This window comes from Oryctolagus cuniculus, chromosome 18, assembly GCF_964237555.1.
Source record: "Oryctolagus cuniculus chromosome 18, mOryCun1.1, whole genome shotgun sequence".
Taxonomy (NCBI): Eukaryota; Metazoa; Chordata; class Mammalia; order Lagomorpha; family Leporidae; genus Oryctolagus; species Oryctolagus cuniculus.
The window spans coordinates 3367644-3388001 of record NC_091449.1 but is presented as its reverse complement, the minus strand read 5'-3'; the positions used below and the strand labels follow the sequence as shown (position 1 = coordinate 3388001).

Sequence of the window (20358 nt, the reverse complement as noted above, 5' to 3'; positions counted from 1 at the left end):
CTTAGGGGAGGGGCGGGGCTCAAGAGGAGGAGGGGCGGAGCGAAGAGGACTTTGAGGAGGTTAGGATTCCTGACGATCAGGCACTGAGGTGGGCGTGGCTCAGAGGCAGGGGGCGGGGCCTAGGCGTGCGCCCGGAGCCAGGGGTGTGGCTTTCGGCGACCTCCCGGGCGCGTGGGCGGAGCCCTGACAGGCGGGCGTGCAGTGCGCAGGCGCCGCCCGCAGCCGCGAGCCAGTGCGCAGCCGCTGCCGCCGCCGCCGCCGCCGCCGCCGCCGCGTTCCGATTCTCCACGCCGGCGCCTCGGGAACGGGCGCCACTTCCGCTTCCGGGCGGGCGGCGCGGGGCTGCCGCGGAGGGGGGGCGCGCAGGGGGCGGCACTTCCGGTCGGGCCCTCGGGTCTCCCCGGAGCGGCGGCGCCTCCTCCGCCTCCTCGGCCTGCTCCCGGCGGAGACCCCGGCGCCGGTGAGTGACGGGGCGCGGGGCGCGGCGCGGGCGGGGGGTCCTGCCCTGGCCCGCCCCCGGCCCCGGGACATCGCTCTCCCGAACATCGGTGCTTCTCCCGCCGGGGCCTTGCGGGGCAGCCCCCGGCACGGCGCCCGCGTCAGACCACCCCAAGTGTCCCCTGCCAGCGGCCCCCCGCCGGGGCCCTGTGCATAGCCCCCCGTCGTCGCCTCGCCTCGTCCAGCGGAGCCCCCCGGGCGTCCACTGCCTCCTGCCCCCTCCGCCCCGGCCACCCCGCTTTGTTGGTGTGAAAATATTCCGGTCATCGCCCAGAAATGCCTCTTTCCTGCAGACCTCCCAGAAATTCCCCCGCAGAACACAGCCTCGGCCGCCCCGCGGGGTGCGGACCCCTTCAGGGGGAGGGAAGACCCGCCCCCTGCCCTGGCCTGCTCAGCCTGGGTGCGCTTCTCCCAGCTTCTCCCGCACTCCGTGGCCGCCGCCCGGGACCCCAACCCTGCAAGGGGCGTGCGCCCGCCTAGAGACCCCAACCCTGCAAGGGGCGTGCGCCCGCCTAGGGAAGACCCCAACCCTGCAAGGGGCGTGCGCCCGCCTAGAGACCCCAACCCTGCAGGGGCGTGCGCCCGCCTGGAGACCCCAACCCTGCAGGGGGCGTGCGCCCGCCTAGGGAAGACCCCAACCCTGCAGGGGCGTGTGCCCGCCTAGGGAAGACCCCAACCCTGCAGGGGCGTGCGCCCGCCTAGGGAAGACCCCAACCCTGCAAGGGGCGTGCGCCCGCTTAGAGACCCCAACCCTGCAAGGGGCGTGCGCCCGCCTAGAGACCCCAACCCTGCAGGGGGCGTGCGCCCGCCTAGGGAAGACCCCAACCCTGCAGGGGGCTTGCGCCCGCCTAGGGACGACCCCAACCCTGCAGGGGAGTGCGCCCGCCTAGGGAAGACCCCAATCCTGCAAGGGGCGTGCGCCCGCCTAGGGAAGACCCCAACCCTGCAGGGGCGTGCGCCCGCCTAGGGAAGACCCCAACCCTGCAGGGGGCGTGCGCCCGCCTAGGGAAGACCCCAACCCTGCAGGGGGCGTGCGCCCGCCTAGGGGCCCCAACCCTGTAGGGTGCGTGCGCCCGCCTAGGGAAGACCCCAACCCTGCAGGGACGTGCGCCCGCCTAGAGACCCCAACCCTGCAGGGGCGTGCGCCCGCCTAGGGAAGACCCCAACCCTGCAGGGGGCGTGCGCCCGCCTAGAGACCCCAACCCTGCAGGGGGCGTGCGCCCGCCTAGAGACCCCAACCCTGCAGGGGCGTGCGCCCGCCTAGGGAAGACCCCAACCCTGCAGGGGCGTGCGCCCGCTGCCTGCATCAGGGACGGAGGGGCTCGCGGGGTCTTTCAGCCCACCCGGTTCTCCGTCTAGTGGAGGGGCCGGCTCAGAAACAGGCAGATGGGTTAACAGCGTGAGCGTTGCTCTGTGGGTTCTCGGGGAGCCTGAGACACTCGGACAGAACTCGAGTTTGGGGCGGTGACTTAGCCAGGCAGAGATCGGGGTGCACAGGCAGCGGGGGCGGCGCGTGCAAAGGTCCTGGGGTGGCCGTGAGGTTGGTGCGTGCATGGGCAGAACGGGAGGGAAGGCTGCTGTCAGAGGGCCTTGGAGTGAGCGCTGTCAGCTCCCGCCGAGCTCGGCTGGTCTGACCCCGCCCCTGCACTTGTTCAACAGCTGTCAGACGAGCAGTCTCGGGCCTGGAGATGCAGCAGGACGCAGTCCTGCAGGGGTGTGCGCGCTGCGAGGGCGCACAACTCGAAGTTCCCGTGGGAGGCAGGGGTGGCGTTCCGGAGTGGGGGTGCCGTCCACGCGGTCAGTGACACAGCACAGTCCCCGGGTGTGCAGTCCTCTCTGGACAGCTGGGAGGCACCAGGGTGTGCTTTAAACATGGGCGTGCTGGAGAGGAGGAGTGGGTTCCGCGAAGCACTGACCTCCCCGGCCCGCGGCAAACATTTGCCAAGGCAGGCACTGCCCTAGGTTTGCAGACAGGCCGGACGGAGCCTGGAAGCCTCGGCCTGCGTGGAGTCGGTGCTGCGGGCATCGAGAGTGACGGGGAGAGGGAGCCCACAGAGCAGCATCTGGGGTGCAGGCCGGGGCAGCAGTGGCTGACCGGTCATCCAGGGGCTCCCTGGTCCAGCAGGGGGGGCAGGATTCCTGGGAGTCAGCCTTCCAGCTCGGTTGACGGTCCTGGGGTAGGAGCGGAGCGGACACGCTGCAGGCGCAGCCAGGAGGTGGGAGCCGTAGGTCGGCGTGAGGACTCCGGCTTTAGCTGTGAGAGAGGGGGTCTGCGGGGCTCTGGGCTTGGGAGGCGTGGTTGGGCCTTACCTCTCCTGCCTTGGGAGGCGTGGTTGGGCCTACCTCTCCTGCCTGTCAGACCTCTGTAAGGTGGTGGGGTGATGGAGCCAGGCAGCCAGCTGAGCTCCGTGCTCCGAGACAACAGGCCGGACGGGGACTTGTACTGGGACAGGCCAAGGGACTCGGGCTGGGTGGGGCACAGCGGTGGAGTTGGCAGCCCCGACAGCATGTGGCCGGTGTGCATGTCCTGGGGGAGCCCCACCACCTGCCTGCCGCCCTGGGCCCTGCTCCCTGGGTGGTGTGACTGAGGAGCCCGGTCCACCTCTCAGGCCCTCGGCCCTCCTTTGCCTCTGTCAATCATCATGACAGGGTTGTGATAGGGCTGTGGGAGGAGCCCTCACCTGGTGTGTGCAGGCCCTGCACTGGGTCCCGGCCCCTAGGGCTGTGGGATGTGGGCTCACCCTGGTGTGTGCAGGCCCTGCACTGGGTCCCGGCCCCTAGGGCTGTGGGATGTGGGCTCACCCTGGTGTGTGCAGGCCCTGCACTGGGTCCCCGCCCCTAGGGCTGTGGGAGGAGCATGCTTACTTGGTGTGTGCAGGCCCTGCACTGGGTCCTCTGGGCCTGGCATCACAGAGACCCTGAGTTGGACACTTTTCCCTTCCTCCCCCACCCCTGTTTCCCACTTACAGCAGGGGCCCAGCAGTGGCACAGGGCTCTTGGGAGGCACCAAGGCGAGGGACACACCCTGCCACTGCTGTGGGACTTCTGCGTGAGACCCTCCGCTGCTTCTGCCCCTGGGAAGGCACCAGCTTAGACTTGGGTCCCCTGGGAGATGCACTGGCTCTTAGTCCCCAGTGGAAATCACCAGGGACCCCACTAATCCCCCCTTTGGCATCTGCCCACCCTCCCCCCGACAACAGGACTCGTCTGCTGGCAGACCCCTGCCCATGCTGGCGCTGCTTCTGCAGAACGTCCTCTCTGGGGGTCCTGGTCCACTTAGTCTCTTCCTGCCCATAGCCAGGCAGCCATCTGTGGCTGTGCGTTTGGTGTGCACATGTGTGTGGGACACATCTGTGGCTGTGCGTTTGGTGTGCACATGTGTGTGGGACACATCTGTGGCTGTGTGTTTGGTGTGCACATGTGTGTGGGACACATCTGTGGCTGTGTGTTTGGTGTGTACATGTGTGTGGGATACATCTGTGGCTGTGTGTTTGGTGTGCACATGTGTGTGGGACACATCTGTGGCTATCTGGTGTGCACATGTGTGTGGGACACATCTGTGGCTGTGCGTTTGGTGTGCACATTTATGTGGGACACATCTGTGGCTGTGCGTTTGGTGTGCACATTTATGTGGGACACATCTGTGGCTGTGCGTTTGGTGTGCACATTTATGTGGGACACATCTGTGGCTGTGCGTTTGGTGTATACATTTATGTGGGACACATCTGTGGCTGTGCGTTTGGTGTATACATTTATGTGGGACACATCTGTGGCTGTGCGTTTGGTGTGCACATTTATGTGATATACATCTGTGGCTATGCGTTTGGTGTACACATTTATGTGGGATACATCTGTGGCTATGCGTTTGGTGTACACATTTATGTGGGATACATCTGTGGCTATGCGTTTGGTGTACACATTTATGTGGGATACATCTGTGGCTATGCGTTTGGTGTACACATTTATGTGGTACACATTTATGTGGGATACGTATGTGGCTATGCGTTTGGTGTACACATTTATGTGGTCTGTGGCTATGCGTTTGGTGTGCACATTTATGTGATATACATCTGTGGCTCTGGGTTTGGTGTATACGTTTATGTGGTTATATCGGTGGCTCTGGGTTTGGTGTATATGTTTATGTGGGATACATCTGTGGCTGTGTGTTTGGTGTATACATGTGTGTGAGATACATCTGTGACTATCCGTTTGGTGTATACATGTGTGTGGGATACATCTGTGGCTATCCATTTGGTGTATACATGTGTGTGGGATACATCTGTGGCTATCCATTTGGTGTATACATGTGTGTGGGATACACCTGTGGCTGTGTGTTTGCTGTATACGTGTGTGTGGGATACCTCTGTGGCTGTGTGTTTGGTGTATACGTGTATGTGGGATACACCTGTGGCTGTGTGTTTGGTGTATACATGTGTGTGGGATACATCTGTGGCTATCCGCTTGGTGTATACGTTTATGTGGGATACATCTGTGGCTGTGTTTGGTGTATATGTGGGATACATCTATGGCTATGGGTTTGGTGTATACATGTATGTGGGATACACCTGTGGCTATCCGTTTGGTGTATACATGTGTGTGGGATACATCTGTGGCTATCTGCTTGGTGTATACGTTTATGTGGGACACATCTGTGGCTATCCGTTTGGTGTATACATGTGTGTGGGATATACATCTGGGGCTGTGTGTTTGGTGTATACATGTGTGTGGGATACACCTGTGGCTGTGTGTTTGGTGTATACATGTGTGTGGGATACATCTGTGGCTATGCGTTTGGTGTACACATGTATGTGGGATACGTATGTGGCTATGCGTTTGGTGTACACATTTATGTGGTCTGTGGCTATGCGTTTGGTGTGCACATTTATGTGATATACATCTGTGGCTCTGGGTTTGGTGTATACGTTTATGTGGTTATATCGGTGGCTCTGGGTTTGGTGTATATGTTTATGTGGGATACCTCTGTGGCTGTGTGTTTGGTGTATACATGTGTGTGAGATACCTCTGTGGCTGTGTGTTTGGTGTACACATGTGTGTGGGATACACCTGTGGCTGTGTGTTTGGTGTATACGTGTGTGTGGGATACATCTGTGGCTATCCGCTTGGTGTATACATGTGTGTGGGATACATCTGTGGCTATCCGTTTGGTGTATACATGTGTGTGGGATACACCTGTGGCTGTGTGTTTGGTGTATACGTGTGTGTGGGATACACCTGTGGCTACGCGTTGCCCTCTGAGCACTGCCTTAGCTGCGCCTCCTTGGCTTTGCTGTGTGTACTTGCGTTTTCCTGTCCCTTTGGGGTTTCTTCCCAGCCCTCTGTGCTTTGGGGAGATTCGGAGGGCGCCGTTTGCTACGCACACAGCTGCACGCGTTTGCTGAGCACTCAGATGGCCCACAGGTCCAGTCCTTGCGCGCTTAGCGAGGGACCAGACAGGGAACACACAGCCGTAGCTAGCTTGGTGGCAGTGGCTGAGGCAAGAACATGCTGTGGGGGCTGGAGAGCGATGGGGGAGGGGGCTGCAGGATGGGGGGAGGCTGCAGGAGGCGGGGGGGTGGTGGTGGTGGAGAGGCTGCAGGAGGGCGGCCGGGGAGGGGAGAGGCTGCAGGAGACGTGGCGGGGTAGGCAGTGGGGGGGTCGCCCAGTGAGGCCCTGGGGAAGGAGGCTCCCGCAGACGGAAAACTTCTCAACATGTTATTCACACCACTTTTCCATCTGTAGCCAGTGCTGTGTGCACACCATCCTCACCCCAGACAGGCCCCCGCCCTGAGGGAGCACCCCAGACAGGCCCCCGCCCTGAGGAAGCACCCCAGACGAGGCCCCGCCCTGAGGGAGCACCCCAGACGAGGCTCCCACCCTGAGAGCACCCCAGACGAGGCCCCGCCCTGAGGGAGCACCCCAGACAGGCCCCCACCCTGAGGGAGCACCCCAGACGAGGCCCCGCCCTGAGGGCACCCCAGACGAGGCCCCGCCCTGAGGGAGCACCCCAGACGAGGCTCCCACCCTGAGGGAGCACCCCAGACGAGGCTCCCACCCTGAGAGCACCCCAGACGAGGCCCCGCCCTGAGGGAGCACCCCAGACAGGCCCCCACCCTGAGGGAGCACCCCAGACGAGGCCCCGCCCTGAGGGAGCACCCCAGACGAGGCCCCGCCCTGAGGGAGCACCCCAGACGAGGCTCCCACCCTGAGGGAGAACCCCAGACGAGGCCCCGCCCTGAGGGAGCACCCCAGACAGGCCCCTGCCCTGAGGGAGCACCCCAGACGAGGCCCCGCCCTGAGGGAGCACCCCAGACGAGGCTACCACCCTGAGGGAGCACCCCAGACGAGGCTCTGCACCCTGAGAGCACCCCAGACGAGGCCCCTCCCTGAGGGAGCACCCCAGACGAGGCCCCGCCCTGAGGGAGCACCCCAGACGAGGCTCTGCACCCTGAGAGCACCCCAGACGAGGCTCCCCGCCCTGAGGGAGCACCCCCAGATGAGGCCGTCGCCCTGAGGGAGCACCCCAGACGAGGCTCCCTACCCTGAGGGAGCACCCCCAGACGAGGCCGCCGCTCTGAGGGCACCCCAGACGAGGCTCCCTGCCCTGAGGGAGCACCCCAGACGTGGCTTCCCGCCCTGAGGGAGCACCTCAGACGAGGCTGCCGCCCAGAGGGAGCACCCCAGATGAGTGTCCCCACCCTGAGGGAGCACCCCAGACGAGGCCTCCGCCCTAAGGGAGCACCCCCAGATGAGGCTCTCACCCTGAGGGAGCACCCAAGACGAGGCCCTGCCCTGAGGGAGCACCCCAGACGAGGCCACCACTCAGGGAGCACCCCAGACGAGGCTCCTGCCCTGAGGGAGCACCCCAGAGGAGGCCCTGCACTGAGGGAGCACCCCAGACGAGGCTCCCTGCTCTGAGGGAGCACCCCCAGATGAGGCTCCTGCCCTGAGGGAGTACCCCAGACGAGGCTGCCCGCCCTGAGGGAGCATCCCAGATGAGGCCCCCGCTCTGAGGGAGCACCCCAGACGAGGTCCCCGCTCTGAGGGAGCACCCCAGATGAGGCACCTGCTCTGAGGGAGCACCCCCAGACGAGGCTGCCACTCAGAGGGAGCACCCCAGATGGGGCTTACCGCTCTGAGGGAGAACCCTAGACGAGGCCCCCACTATGAGACCCCAGAGGCCCTGCCCTGAGGGAGCACCCCCAGATGAGGCTCCCTGCTCTGAGGGAGCACCCCAGACGAGGCTCCCCACTCTGAGGGAGCACCCCCCATTTTGAGGGAGCACCCCAGACGAGGCCCCCGCTCTGAGGGAGCACCCCCCATTTTGAGGGAGCACCCCCAGATGAGGCTCCCTGCTCTGAGGGAGTGGCCTCTATCACAACACTTGGGGCAGCGGGGGAGGAGATGGGGTCCGCTCCCAGCCAAGCCAATTGGTTCAGCCACAGACTGGTGCTGACTTTTTTATATGGCATTTTTAGAAAAGGACTTGAGAGGTCGGGGGGGGGGGTCTTCCATTCAGTGGTTCACTCCCCAGATGGCCGCAGTGGCTGGAGCTGTGCTGATCCGAAGCCAGGAGCTTCCTCCAGGTCTCCCACATGGGTGCAGGGGCCCAAGGACTTGGGCCATCCTCCACTGCTTTCCCAGGCCACAGCAGAGAGCTGGATGGGAAGTGGAGCAGCCGGGGCTTGAAGCAGCGCTGCAGGCAGGGCCCAGCCCACTGTGCTGCAGCGCTGCCCCCTCGGAGCCTGGCTCCCCATTTGTCCAGTGATGTTTCACGGGCTAGAGCAGGGGCTCGGGACGGCCGAGGTGCTTGGACCAGTGGCTGGCCTGCAGGCGGTGCCCCCACCCAGAGCCCCTACCTCGTGTGCTTTCCTCCCAGCCCCGCTGCCATCCAGAGCTGTGTCCCACTTACTTGCTCTGCCGCCCCGCCCCGCCCCGCCCCGCCCCGCCCCGGCGTGCCTGTGCTCCTGTGGGATCAGGTTAAGTGCAGGGGAGTCCCGTCCAAGGAAGAAGACACCAGAGCTGCAGACTAAAAATACCCCCTCCAGGTGGGGGAGGGGCACAGTCTCCACCTGCGCAGGGTAGCTCGGGCTGGGTCCGGGCGGCCCCACCCCCCCAAGTGGGCTGGGCACCTGCAGAGCCAGGGGCAGGCCCACCTGGTGGGCTCTTCAGCCACCACCCCAGCCTGGGGGTGGCCGGAGGCCCCTGGGTGGGGCTAGGAACTGGGAGATAATCCAGGAGCTCGGGTCCCGGCCGGGGCGGGGGGAGTGGCGGGCAGACTCGACCAGGCCAGGGTGTGCCTGCCAGTGGGGAGGGCAGGGGCTGGGCACCTGCTGTGGGCCCTGTGCTGCCCTCGGCCACGTGCTCTGAGGCAGGCCCGAGGGCCTCCAAGGGTGGGGGCTGCCGTCCTCCCCGCCGTGGAGAAAGTGCGGGTCCCCGCGCCGGCCCTGTCGGATCAGGCCACCTGCCCCCCCCCCCCGCCTCCTTGTGTTGGAAGCACGCACGCACGCACGCACGCCCCGCCGGTTGCCCTGCCTCTCGGGTAGTGAGGCGGCTGCCGGGTGTCCCCTGTCTGGGAGCCGCCCACCCGTGAGCCGCACACGGCGCCTCGCGGCTCCCCCCAGTGCACCTGGGCGCCCTGTGCGGCCACACTGCTCGGGCGCACTCTCTCCATCGCCCTTACCTCAGGGGGCCGAGGGTGGGGGTACAGCGGAGCCCGGGGCGGCAGGCACGCCCCCGAGGGGGACAGTGGGGTCCCCGGGAGGACAGGGGCCAGCGGGGGAGGCCCTGGGCTGCTCCCTCAGCTGGGCACAGGGGCGCGGCGTCCGGCCGCAGACCAGAACTCCCCGGGCGCCGGGCGCCTGCCGCGTGCTCAGTGCCGGCCCTCTGTCCACAGGTCTCCTCCCGCCGCCGCCGCCGGAGATGGAGGCGAACCCAGCGGGCGGCGGCGCCGGGGGCGGCGGGAGCAGCGGCCTGGGCGGCGAGGACGGGGTCCACTTCCAGAGCTACCCCTTTGACTTCCTGGAGTTCCTCAACCACCAGCGCTTCGAGCCCGTCGAGCTGTACGGCGAGCACGCCAAGGCCGTGGCCGCCCTGCCCTGCGCGCCCGGGCCCCCGCCGCCGCCGCCGCCGCCGCCGCCGCCGCCGCCGCAGTACGACTACCCGCCCGCGGCCCCCTTCAAACCCAAGGCGGAGGCGCCGTCCTCGTCCTCCTCCTCCTCCTCGTCCTCGTCGTCGTCCTCCTCCTCCTCCTCGTCCTCCTCCTCCTCGACCTCCGGCCAAGCCAAGAAGCCCGACCCGCCGCTGCCGCCCGCCTTCGGGGCGCCGCCGCCGCCGCTGTTCGACGCCGCCTTCGCCGCGCCGCAGTGGGGCATCGTGGACCTCTCGGGGCACCAGCACCTGTTCGGGAACCTGAAGCGCGGGGGGCCGGCCGCCGGGCCGGGGGCGACGCCGGGGCTGGGCGCCCCCACCGGCGCCCCGGGGCCGCTGCCCGCCCCCGCGCAGACCCCGCAGGGCCCCGCGGCCGCCGCCGCCGTCGCGGGCGCCACCTGCGACCCCACCAAGGACGACAAGGGCTACTTCCGGCGGCTCAAGTACCTGATGGAGCGGCGCTTCCCGTGCGGCGTGTGCCAGAAGTCGTTCAAGCAGTCGTCGCACCTGGTGCAGCACATGCTGGTGCACTCGGGGGAGCGGCCCTACGAGTGCGGCGTGTGCGGCCGCACCTACAACCACGTGTCCAGCCTCATCCGCCACCGCCGCTGCCACAAGGACGCGCCGCCGCAGCCCGGCCTGCCGCTGCCGCCGCTCGGCCTGCCCGCGCCCGGCGCCCCCGCCCCCGCGCCCGCGCCCGCCCCGGGGTCCTCGGGCCCCGCCGCCGCGCCCGCCGCCTCGGCCGAGGGCAGCGCGGGCCCCACGGGGGCCGCCGCGCCCCCCGCGCCCGCCCCGGCCGGCGGCGAGGGCCCGTTCGCCTGCCCGCTGTGCTGGAAGGTGTTCAAGAAGCCGAGCCACCTGCACCAGCACCAGATCATCCACACGGGCGAGAAGCCCTTCTCGTGCTCCGTGTGCGGCAAGAGCTTCAACCGCCGCGAGAGCCTCAAGCGGCACGTGAAGACGCACTCGGCCGACCTGCTGCGCCTGCCCTGCGGCGTGTGCGGCAAGGCCTTCCGCGACGCCGCCTACCTGCTCAAGCACCAGGCGGCGCACGCGGGCGCGGGCCCGGGCGGCGCGCGGCCCGCCTACCCCTGCGACCTGTGCGGCAAGTCCTACTCGGCGCCGCAGAGCCTGCTGCGGCACAAGGCGGCCCACGCCGCGCCCGCCGCCGCCGCCGCCGCCGCCAGCGCCCCCGCCGGCGCCGAGGCGCCCAAGGACGGCGCGGCCTCGGGCCCGCAGCCGCCGCCCGCCTTCCCCCCGGGGCCCTACCTGCTGCCCCCCGACCCTCCCGCCACGGACAGCGAGAAGGCGGCGGCGGCCGCCGCGGCCGTGGTGTACGGCGCCGTGCCGGTGCCGCTGCTCGGGGCCCACCCGCTGCTGCTCGGCGGCGCCGGGGCCGGCGCGGCGGGCGGCTCGGGCGCCGGCGGCCCCGGGAAGACGTTCTGCTGCGGCATCTGCGGGCGCGGCTTCGGGCGCCGGGAGACCCTCAAGCGCCACGAGCGCATCCACACAGGCGAGAAGCCGCACCAGTGCCCCGTGTGCGGGAAGCGCTTCCGCGAGTCCTTCCACCTGAGCAAGCACCACGTGGTGCACACGCGCGAGCGGCCCTACAAGTGCGAGCTGTGCGGCAAGGTCTTCGGCTACCCGCAGAGCCTCACCCGCCACCGCCAGGTGCACCGGCTGCAGCTGCCCTGCGCGCTGGCCGGCGCCGCGGGCCTGCCCGCCAGCCAGGGCGCGCCGGGGGCCTGCGGGTCGGGGGCGGCGGGCGCGGCCGCGGGGCCCGCCGACGGGCTGAGCTACGCCTGCTCGGACTGCGGCGAGCACTTCCCGGATCTCTTCCACGTCATGAGCCACAAGGAGGCGCACATGGCGGAGAAGCCGTACGGCTGTGACGCGTGCGGCAAGACCTTCGGCTTCATCGAGAACCTGATGTGGCACAAGTTGGTGCACCAGGCCGCCCCCGAGCGCCTGCTGCCCCCCGCGGCCGGCGGCGCGCAGCCCCCCGACGGCGCCGGCGGCGCGGACGCGGCCAGCGCGCTGGACAACGGGCTGGCAGGAGAGGTGGGCGCGGCCGTGGCGGCGCTGGCGGGGGTGTCTGGGGGCGAGGACTCGGGCGGGGCGGCGGGGGCCGGGGCTGGCGGGGGCGCCGGCGCGGGCCCCGAGCGCTTCAGCTGCGCCACCTGTGGCCAGAGCTTCAAGCACTTCCTGGGGCTGGTGACTCACAAGTACGTGCACCTGGTGCGGAGGACCCTGGGCTGCGGGCTGTGCGGCCAGAGCTTTGCGGGCGCCTACGACCTGCTGCTGCACCGCCGCAGCCACCGGCAGAAGCGCGGCTTCCGCTGCCCGGTGTGCGGGAAGCGCTTCTGGGAGGCGGCCCTGCTGATGCGCCATCAGCGCTGCCACACGGAGCAGCGGCCCTACCGGTGCGGCGTGTGCGGGCGGGGCTTCCTGCGCTCCTGGTACCTGCGGCAGCACCGCGTGGTGCACACGGGCGAGCGGGCCTTCAAGTGCGGCGTGTGCGCCAAGCGCTTCGCGCAGTCGTCCAGCCTGGCGGAGCACCGCCGGCTGCACGCGGTGGCCCGGCCGCAGCGCTGCGGCGCCTGCGGGAAGACGTTCCGCTACCGCTCCAACCTGCTGGAGCACCAGCGGCTGCACCTGGGCGAGCGCGCCTACCGCTGCGAGCACTGTGGCAAGGGCTTCTTCTACCTGAGCTCCGTGCTGCGCCACCAGCGCGCCCACGAGCCGCCGCGGCCCGAGCTGCGCTGCCCCGCCTGCCTCAAGGCCTTCAAGGACCCCGGCTACTTCCGGAAGCACCTGGCGGCCCACCAGGGCGGGCGGCCCTTCCGCTGCTCCTCCTGCGGCGAGGGCTTCGCCAACACCTACGGGCTCAAGAAGCACCGCCTGGTGCACAAAGCCGAGGGCCTGGGCGCGCCCGGGGCGCCGGCGCCGGGGGCGGGGGCCCTGCCGGGGAAGGACGCCTGACCGGGGCTCCCGCCCGGCGGTGTCCAGGCCGCTCGTCACACTGCGCCCTCCCCGCTGTCCCCCCCGTGACGCCAGAACTCCAGGCTAGCCCCCGCCCCCCGGCCCTGCAAACTCGGCACCGGGTCGCCCCCGTGCCCCATCAGACACTGCCCGGTCCTCCGCCCAGCCCCGTTTCGTAACCCTCGTCAGTCGCCCCCTCCCTCCCCTCGGCGTTCTGCCCCCAGCAAGCCTCGGGGGCCATGGGTGTGAGCCGCCCTCCCCGCCGGACAGCGGCTGACCAGCGAGCAAGGCGGGAGGGCACGGGGGCGCTGCGTGCTCTTTTGGGTGTGGGGTGGGGGCGGGGTGGCAGACGCGGCTTGTACAGAGTGGAGACTAATAAACCTTGTCCACAGGGTGCCGGCGTCCGCCTGTGCATCTCAGAGACGGGCGCCTGGGGATCGGGCCCCCTCTGCCCCCCACTCCGCTCCTGGGGAGGCCTCGACGTCCGGGTGCTTTCGCCCCCTAGGGCGCCCTCTCCTGAGGCCCCTGGGAAAGCGGTGAGCTGGACCTGCCCCTCGCCCTGGGGAAGCAAGAGGGCACACAGCGCCCGCCCCTAGGAGCGGCCGGGGCAGTGAGCCGAGCGTGCTGCGACGTGCGTTGGGTTTCCCGCTTGCCGGGAGTCCGGTGCCTCAGAGGCCCCCAGCACGGTTGGGGCTTCAGCCCGAGTGCCTGGCTACTGGGGCTGGAAGATGGAGCGGGGTAAGGGGTAATCACGCCAGGGCAGGTCGCGAGCGGCCAAAGGGAGGGCAGGGACCCTGGGTAGCTGCCTGTTCTCATTAATGAAGGCCCCGCACGTGCCTGTGCGGTGCAGGCGGGCGGAAGCTCATTTCCGGCGAGCTTGGGGTGGTTATACCCGAGCAGGTACTCCCCAGGTAAAGTGGGCACGTCCCTAGGCGAGGGCTTAGCCGCCTCCACCTTGGAGAATTTCGGATTGGGTGGCCGCAGAGAGGAGGGGCGGGGTCGGGTATGTGTGTGCTGGACCTTGGGGTGGGTCGATTTGCTGGCTGGAGCCTGGATACCACCCACCGGCCATCTCATTCACACGGCCACTCGGCTCAACGCCTGTTTCGGCAGCAGGAGCCGTGGACTGCAGCCATGGGGCAGGGCTTGGCCGCTGTCCCTATGTGAGGGCACTGCTGGGCTGGCCCCCGAGGGTGGGAAGAAGGAAGGTCGGATTCGGATGCCAGACGTGTTGAACCGGCTCAGTAAAGGGTTAGGCGCAGGGAAGTGGCCCCGGTTTCTGGCTTGGTCCTGGTGGCCTGGGGGTGGGGGGTGGGCAGGAGTTGGGTTTGCTCCTGATCTGTGTGTGCGGTGCCTCCCGGAGGAGGCTGGGTGAGCAGGAGTGTGAAAATCGGGGACTCCCTCCTTGACAAGCGCCAATCACCGGGCCCCTCTGTCGTGCCCAGTTTCTGAGACCAACCCCCTTCTAGGAGCGAAGACGCCCCCTCCCCAGAGCAGCCTGGACACGAGACCAACAGGGCCTTCATAAAGTCCTTTAATAGGAACGGGAGGGCTCTGGCCCACACCAGCCACCCCTCTGACTCCTGGGGCCCCGCAGCTGTGCCCCCGGTTCCCCGGTACTGCGGGAGCCTGGATGGGGGAGGGGCGGCCACCCTGGGAGCAGCTCTCGGAGTCGGGATCCACAGCCTGGCTTGCATCCCGCAGGTGCCAAGGCTCTCAGCGGTGGCCTGGGCACCCTCTAGCTGGACGTGATGGGACCCCGGTCTCCCGGTGGACGCCTGCTGCTTGGGGCGGGGAGGGGGGGCGGGCTCCCAGGTCCAGTGCAATCCAGTGAGGTAGGCAAAAAGTCCACCCTGGCCCTCCCGAGGGGAGCCCCCCGACGGGCCAGGATTGTGCGCAAGAGGCCTGGACCAGGAACACAACGCCGATTCTCCCCCACAGCCGTGCCCAGGCATCTAGAGAGGAGGCAGGCGGGGTGCGCGGTCCGCCCTGGTCCCGCGCGGAGCTGGGCACCTGCGCCTTCCTCACAGAGGGCCGCGGGGAGTCTGGGCCTCTCCCCCGCGCCCGCCCCCGCCTACGGGTCGTTCTCCGCCTTCGTCTCGGCGCGCCCCGCCCCGCACGCGCTCCCGGGCCCCCCGCCCAGCCCCGGGCCTGGCCCGTGGAAGTGCGTGCGCTGGTGCTTGCGGAAGTTGGAGGAGTTGTTGAAGGTGCGGTCGCAGAGGCCGCAGCGGAAGGGGCGCTCGCCCGTGTGGATGCGCGCGTGGCCGCTGAGCACCGAGGACTGCGTGAAGCCCTTGCCGCACACGCCGCAGTGGTAGGGCCGCTCGCCCGTGTGCACGCGCTCGTGGTCCCGCATGTCGGACGAGCGGCGGAACGGCTTGGCGCAGAAGCGGCAGGCGAACGGCTTCCCCACGGCCGCGCCGGCCGCCGCCGCCGCCAGCACCACCTCGGCGCGCTCGGCCGGCGGCCCGGGCCCCTGCCCGCCCGCCGCGGCCGCCTCCGGGGGCCTGCGCGGGGCTCCGGGCTCCACGCCGTGCCGGCGCTGGTGGCGCAGCAGCGGCGCCAGGGCCTTGAAGGCCCGCGGGCACCGGGCGCAGCGGTAGGGCCGCTCGCCCGTGTGCAGGCTGTAGTGGGCGCGCAGGCTGGCGGGGCCCGGGCAGCGGTGGCCGCACACGTGGCACCGGCCGGGGTCTCCGTCCGCCCGGGCCAGGTGGCCGTGCTCGTGGAACAGCAGGTCCGACACCAGCCGGAAGGCGGCGGGGCACAATGCGCAGCGCAGGGAGCCTGGCTCCGGGGGCTCGGGGACCAGCGTGGTGTCCGTCACCTTCACCACCTGGATCTCGATGAGGTCACTCGGGGGCGTGGGCGGGCGGCCAGCGTCGGGCAGCAGGACCTGGGGGGGGGGGGTAAGAGGAGGAGGAGGGGAAGCTGTGGCGCTGCACAAGACCTCTGCGGTCTGCACACCCCCCGACCCGCACAGCCCCCGCTGCCCGACGGGGACTCTGGGTCCGGCCCCTAAAGGGACCTGCGCCTGCCCGGAGCAGCCTGAGCGGCCTGCCGACCACACCGAGTGTCCGCTGGAGACCCTCCGAGGGCTCCGAGGGCACCCGGACCCGCTCATCTCGCCGACCCCGAGGACGGCTCCCCTCGGAGTGCAGCCCCCCCCCCCCCGTCCTGGCTCACTCTGATTTCCTGTCCTTTATAGAAGGAGTCGCCAGCAACCTCCGAGCGCTGTCCCTCTGCCCGCAGGACACCCCCGGCTCCGGGAGAACAGAGGCCCAGCGCGGCTCGGACACCGGCCTCCCGGAGCCCGGGGCCGCGCTCCGTAAGTGCGCGCGCGCGGAAAGAACGGACGTCCCCGCCCCCCAGGACTTCCCTAGGGCAGGGTCCCTCCCCGCATCCCCGGGACCCGACCCCAACCCTCCCGGGATCACCCAGGGTCACCCTCCCCAACACTGCCACCCGGCTCCACTAGCCCCGCCCGGGATTCCCGAGCCCGCCCCTCCGCGACTCCGCCCCTGATCATGCAAATCAAACCCCGCCCCCAGTCACCGCTGGCCTCGGGCCCCGCCCCCTCAGCTCCCCCAGGACGGAGCCCTGAATACCTGCCCGCTACGCCCAAGCTTCCCAAGTCCCGCCCCCCCGCCCCCATCCCCTGCACCTCGAGACCCTCACCCAGGCCCCCTTTTCACCCGCACCAGGTCCGGAGGCTCCGGGGACCGCGACTCCGGGGTCGCTGAGCTCGGGCTCGGGGGCTCCGGGCGCGCGGCGGCCATCTTGTGCCCGAGTCCCGCCCCCGAGGCCAATGAGTGCTGCGGAGGGGGGCGGGGCTCGGGCCGGCGACGGGCTACTGCGCAGGCGCCCTGCGGGGTGGCGGGGGCGTGGCTGTGGCTGGCGGGGCGGGGCTGTGGCTGGAGGGGCGTGGCGGGGCGCTCCCCGAGCCGCGGCCGGGAGGTTTGGCGCGGTTTTCGCGTTACCGCTGGTGCGGCGGCGGGGAGCAAACCGAACGCCCGCCGCCGTGAGCCGGCGCGAGCAGCCCCCCGGCCCCGGGATTGAACCTCCGCGGTGTGGCAGAGAAAACCTTTTCGGGGTTGGCGCGGCTCGTGGTGACGTCATGGCGCCGAGTTCGCGAATGTGAGGTATTTTTTAAAGTTCGCGATGACGTCATGGCTCCGAGTTCGCGAATGCGAGGTTTTTTTTTTTTTTTTCCCCCAAAGCCCGTGGAAAGAAACCCCGAAAACAGCGCGGACCTGAGAGGAAGCAGAGCCCACAGGTGGGCGTGGCGTCTGGCGGGAGCAGCCCGGGGCCGCGCGTGTCCGGCAGCACCGAGGACCGGGCCCCGGGCGGGTCCGCAGCGACGTCCGGATCTCGCCTCCGCGTGGACTCAGGGTGGGGCCGCGCCTCTCCCTTAGCGCGTCCCGTGGGAGCGGGGAGTCCGCGTGGGAGCGGGGTGGGGCCGCCTCTCCCTTAGCGCCTCCCGTGGGAGCGGGGAGTCCGCGTGGGAGCGGGGTCATGCCGGCTGCAGGCGGGCTAGACCACGGCCGGTGTCGGGGGCCCAGTGCATGCTGGGTGGCACTGGTATTCAAGCCCCGTTTGGGTGTCCACGCAGGCAAAGCAGCCACAGTGCCGACGCCTTGCCCCTAAAGCAGGTTTTTAGAAGATTTATTTATTTACTTGAAAGGCAGAGAGAGCTACCGGGAGGCAGAGAGAGAGAGAGAGAGAGAGAGAGAGAGAGAGGTCTTCCATCTGCTGGTTCACTCCCCCACTGGCGGCAACGGCCAGAGCTGCACCGATCCGAAGCCAGGAGCCAGGAGCTTCCTCCTGGTCTCCCACGCAGGTGCAGGGGTCCCAGGACTTGGGCCATCTTCTACTGCTTTCCCAGGCCACAGCAGAGAGCTGGATGGGAAGTGGAGCAGCCTGGACTCGAACCGGCGCCCATATGGGAAGCCGGCGCCGCAGGAGGCGGCTTTACCCGGTGAGCCACAGCGCCGCCCGGCCCCTAAGGCATTTAGGCCCACGTTGGTTCTGTCCTCACGCTGCAGCCTGCTCACTCAGATACACAGAGCTCTCACTCAGATGTCTTCTATGATGGACCAGTTCTGCACACAAAGGCTGGCAGTGACACAGTGACTCCTGCGCCCCCTCCCCAGCCCCTCCCCATGCATTACAGACACAGCTGAGCCCTGTGTCCTTCCATACCCGCCCAAGGCATGCATGGCTCTGTCCGGCGCTCCCAGCACGTCTCTAACTTTGCTGCATCAGTGACCTGATATGCTGTCCTGAGCCGGTGCTGTGGCGCAGCGGGTGAAGCCTATGGGCGCCAGTCGGAGTCCCGGCGCTCCACCTCCAACCCAGCTCCCTGCTAATGCGCCTGGCAAAGCAGCCGAAGGAAGCGTTTAAGTCCTTGGGCCCCTGCACCGTCTTGGGAGGTCTGGGTGAAGCTCCAGGCTCAGCCATTGCTGTCGTTTGGGGCGTGAACCAGTCTGTCTCTCCCTCTCTCCCTGTACCTCTGCCTTTCAAAGAAATAGATGTCTTTTAAAAAAGAAATAGTAGGGGCCAGCGCTGTGGTGCAGTGGGTTAAGCAGCTGCCTGCAGTGCTGGCTTTTCACACGGGCGCCGGTTCAAGTCCCGGCTGCTCTGCTTCCGCTCCAGCTCCCTGCAAAGCGCCTGGGAAAGCAGCAGAGGATGGCCCAAGTCCTCGGACCCCTGCACCCGCGTGGGAGACCCAGAAGAAGCTCCTGGCTCCTGACTTTGGCCTGGTCCAGCCCTGACTATTACGGCCATTTGGGGAGTGAACCAGCAGACGGACTATCTCTCTCTGTGTCTCTCCCTCTCTGTAACTCTGAATTTCAGATGAATAAATAAATGTTTTTTAAGAATAAAAAATTGTACCTTCAACTGTAGCCATCCGCAGAACTTGTCCTCACTGTCCTCGCTGACACAGGTTTGGTGGTTGTCTGCATGGGCACCCGCAGTCCTCACTCGCTGCGCGGTGTGGCAGCCTCCACCCGGCTACGTGACAAGCGCTTGTCCTCACGCTCACACACCTTAGGTCGGATCCAATTTCTTGTCACGACTACAAGCGCTGCACCACAGATGTGCGGGCCCGGGTCTCCTTGAAAGGGAGCAGTACTCTGTAGGTTGTGTTCCTGGGGCTTGAATGGCTGGGTCAAAGAAGAGGAATACCTTCGGCCTCGATACGGCCACTGAGCCGGGCAGCTGACCTCTGCAAAGCTGTCCCTGAGTGTCACGAGCGCGGGCGTTTGTGCCTTTGCGGGCCCTCTCGGCCACAAAATACATCGCAGATTATATTCCAGACAGAGCCCAGGCTGCCTCTGTTCTTGTGATTTAACCGAAGCCGAACGTTTTCATGGTCCCTAAGAGCCTTGTGTACACCTGCTGACTGATGGGTAAGTGAGCTCTCGCTGCCAGCTTCCTGTTGGGGAGTGCGTGGTGCCTACCTCGCGCGGTTGCCAAGGAGTCATGGTGAGGCTGGATCCTGGCGGTCACGGCCAGGCTCCTGCAGGACCCGAGGCTCATGTCTGCCACAGGGAGGCCTCCAGAAAACGGCAGGAGGAATCCTAGACCGGATCCAGAAGAAGCAGGGTCTGGCCTGGCTCACGGTGGCCCCTGCTTGCCGCGAGCTGTGAAGCCCTGACCACATCACTCCTCCCTGAGCCTGGATCCCCGTCTTTGAGAATGAGTCGGCTGGAGGCGGCGTTGAGCCCAGCGTCTAAAGTGCCCCATGTGCGTCAGAGCGCCTGGGTTCAGCTCCTGGCTCTGGGTCTGGGTTCCAGCTTCCTGCTTATGGAGACCCAGGGAGGCAGTGATGATGGCTCAGTACCTGTACCCATGCAGGAGAAGACTGAGTTCCTGGCCCAGCCCCAGCTGTCGTAGGCATCTGAGCGACCCGACGGATGGATGCTCGTTCTCTCTGTCTCTCAAATAAAACAATAATGATGACGATGACACAACAGAGCTTGGCGCTGCGCTGCAGTGGGTTAAGCTGCAGCCTGCCACACTAGCCGTCTGGATTTGAGCAGATTCAAGACCTGGCTCCCTGCTAATGTGTCTGGGAAGGTAGTGGAAGGTGGCCCAAGTACCTGGGCCCCTGTCTCCCACGTGCAAGGTCAGGTTTCCTGGCTCCTGACTTTTTGGCCTGGCTGATGGCTATTGTGGCCATCTGGGGGGTGAGTCAGTGGATGCAAGCTCTCTCTCTCTCTCTCACACACACACATACACACTGCCTTCCAAATAAATAACTATCTTTAAAAACAACAGTTTTGTAGCCGGTGCTGTGGCGCTAGTGAATTCCTGCATTGGAGCGTTGGATGGGGGGTGCCTGAGTGAATGGACACAGAGCTGGCAACAATTCTGAGGTCCTAGGCCCGCAGGCATCCTCAGATCTGCCTGTTGGGACTGCAGTCAATCACACTGACAATTTTAACTGACTGAGAACTCAAGTGTCAGGCAGGGACCAGCCCTTGGAAGTTGAAAATGAAACTTCTGGCCGGCGCCGCGGCTCACTAGGCTAATCCTCCGCCTAGTGGCGCCGGCACCCCGGGTTCTAGTTCCGGTTGGGGCGCCGGATTCTGTCCTGGTTGCCCCTCTTCCAGGCCAGCTCTCTGCTGTGGCCAGGGAGTGCAGTGGAGGATGGCCCAGGTGCTTGGGCCCTGCACCCCATGGGAGACCAGGAGAAGAACCTGGCTCCTGCCATTGGATCAGCGCGTT

General features: G+C 67.3%; 2 protein-coding genes across 3 annotated transcripts; one reads left to right on the top strand and one right to left on the bottom strand.

Moving 5' to 3' along the window:
- The first annotated feature begins 80 nt into the window (after positions 1-80).
- Positions 81-18513, top strand: ZNF865 (zinc finger protein 865). Of its 2 annotated transcripts, XM_070063615.1 has the most exons (5): positions 81-460; positions 9392-11706; positions 15833-15952; positions 16845-17016; positions 18280-18513. In XM_070063615.1, exons 2-5 carry the CDS (start codon positions 9418-9420, stop codon positions 18396-18398), a joined length of 2700 nt encoding a protein of 899 aa, XP_069919716.1. In that variant the 5' UTR covers positions 81-460; positions 9392-9417; the 3' UTR covers positions 18399-18513. The 2 variants fall into 2 exon arrangements, with proteins under 2 accessions (XP_069919716.1, XP_069919715.1); XM_070063614.1 differs by lacking the exons at positions 15833-15952; positions 16845-17016; positions 18280-18513 and having other exon boundaries at positions 100-460; positions 9392-13021.
- Positions 14146-16473, bottom strand: ZNF784 (zinc finger protein 784). Its single transcript, XM_070063618.1, has 2 exons — positions 16326-16473; positions 14146-15520 (listed from the first exon to the last, which is right to left on the bottom strand). Exons 1-2 carry the CDS (start codon positions 16401-16403, stop codon positions 14702-14704), a joined length of 897 nt encoding a protein of 298 aa, XP_069919719.1. The 5' UTR covers positions 16404-16473; the 3' UTR covers positions 14146-14701.
- Positions 18514-20358: the final 1845 nt, after the last annotated feature.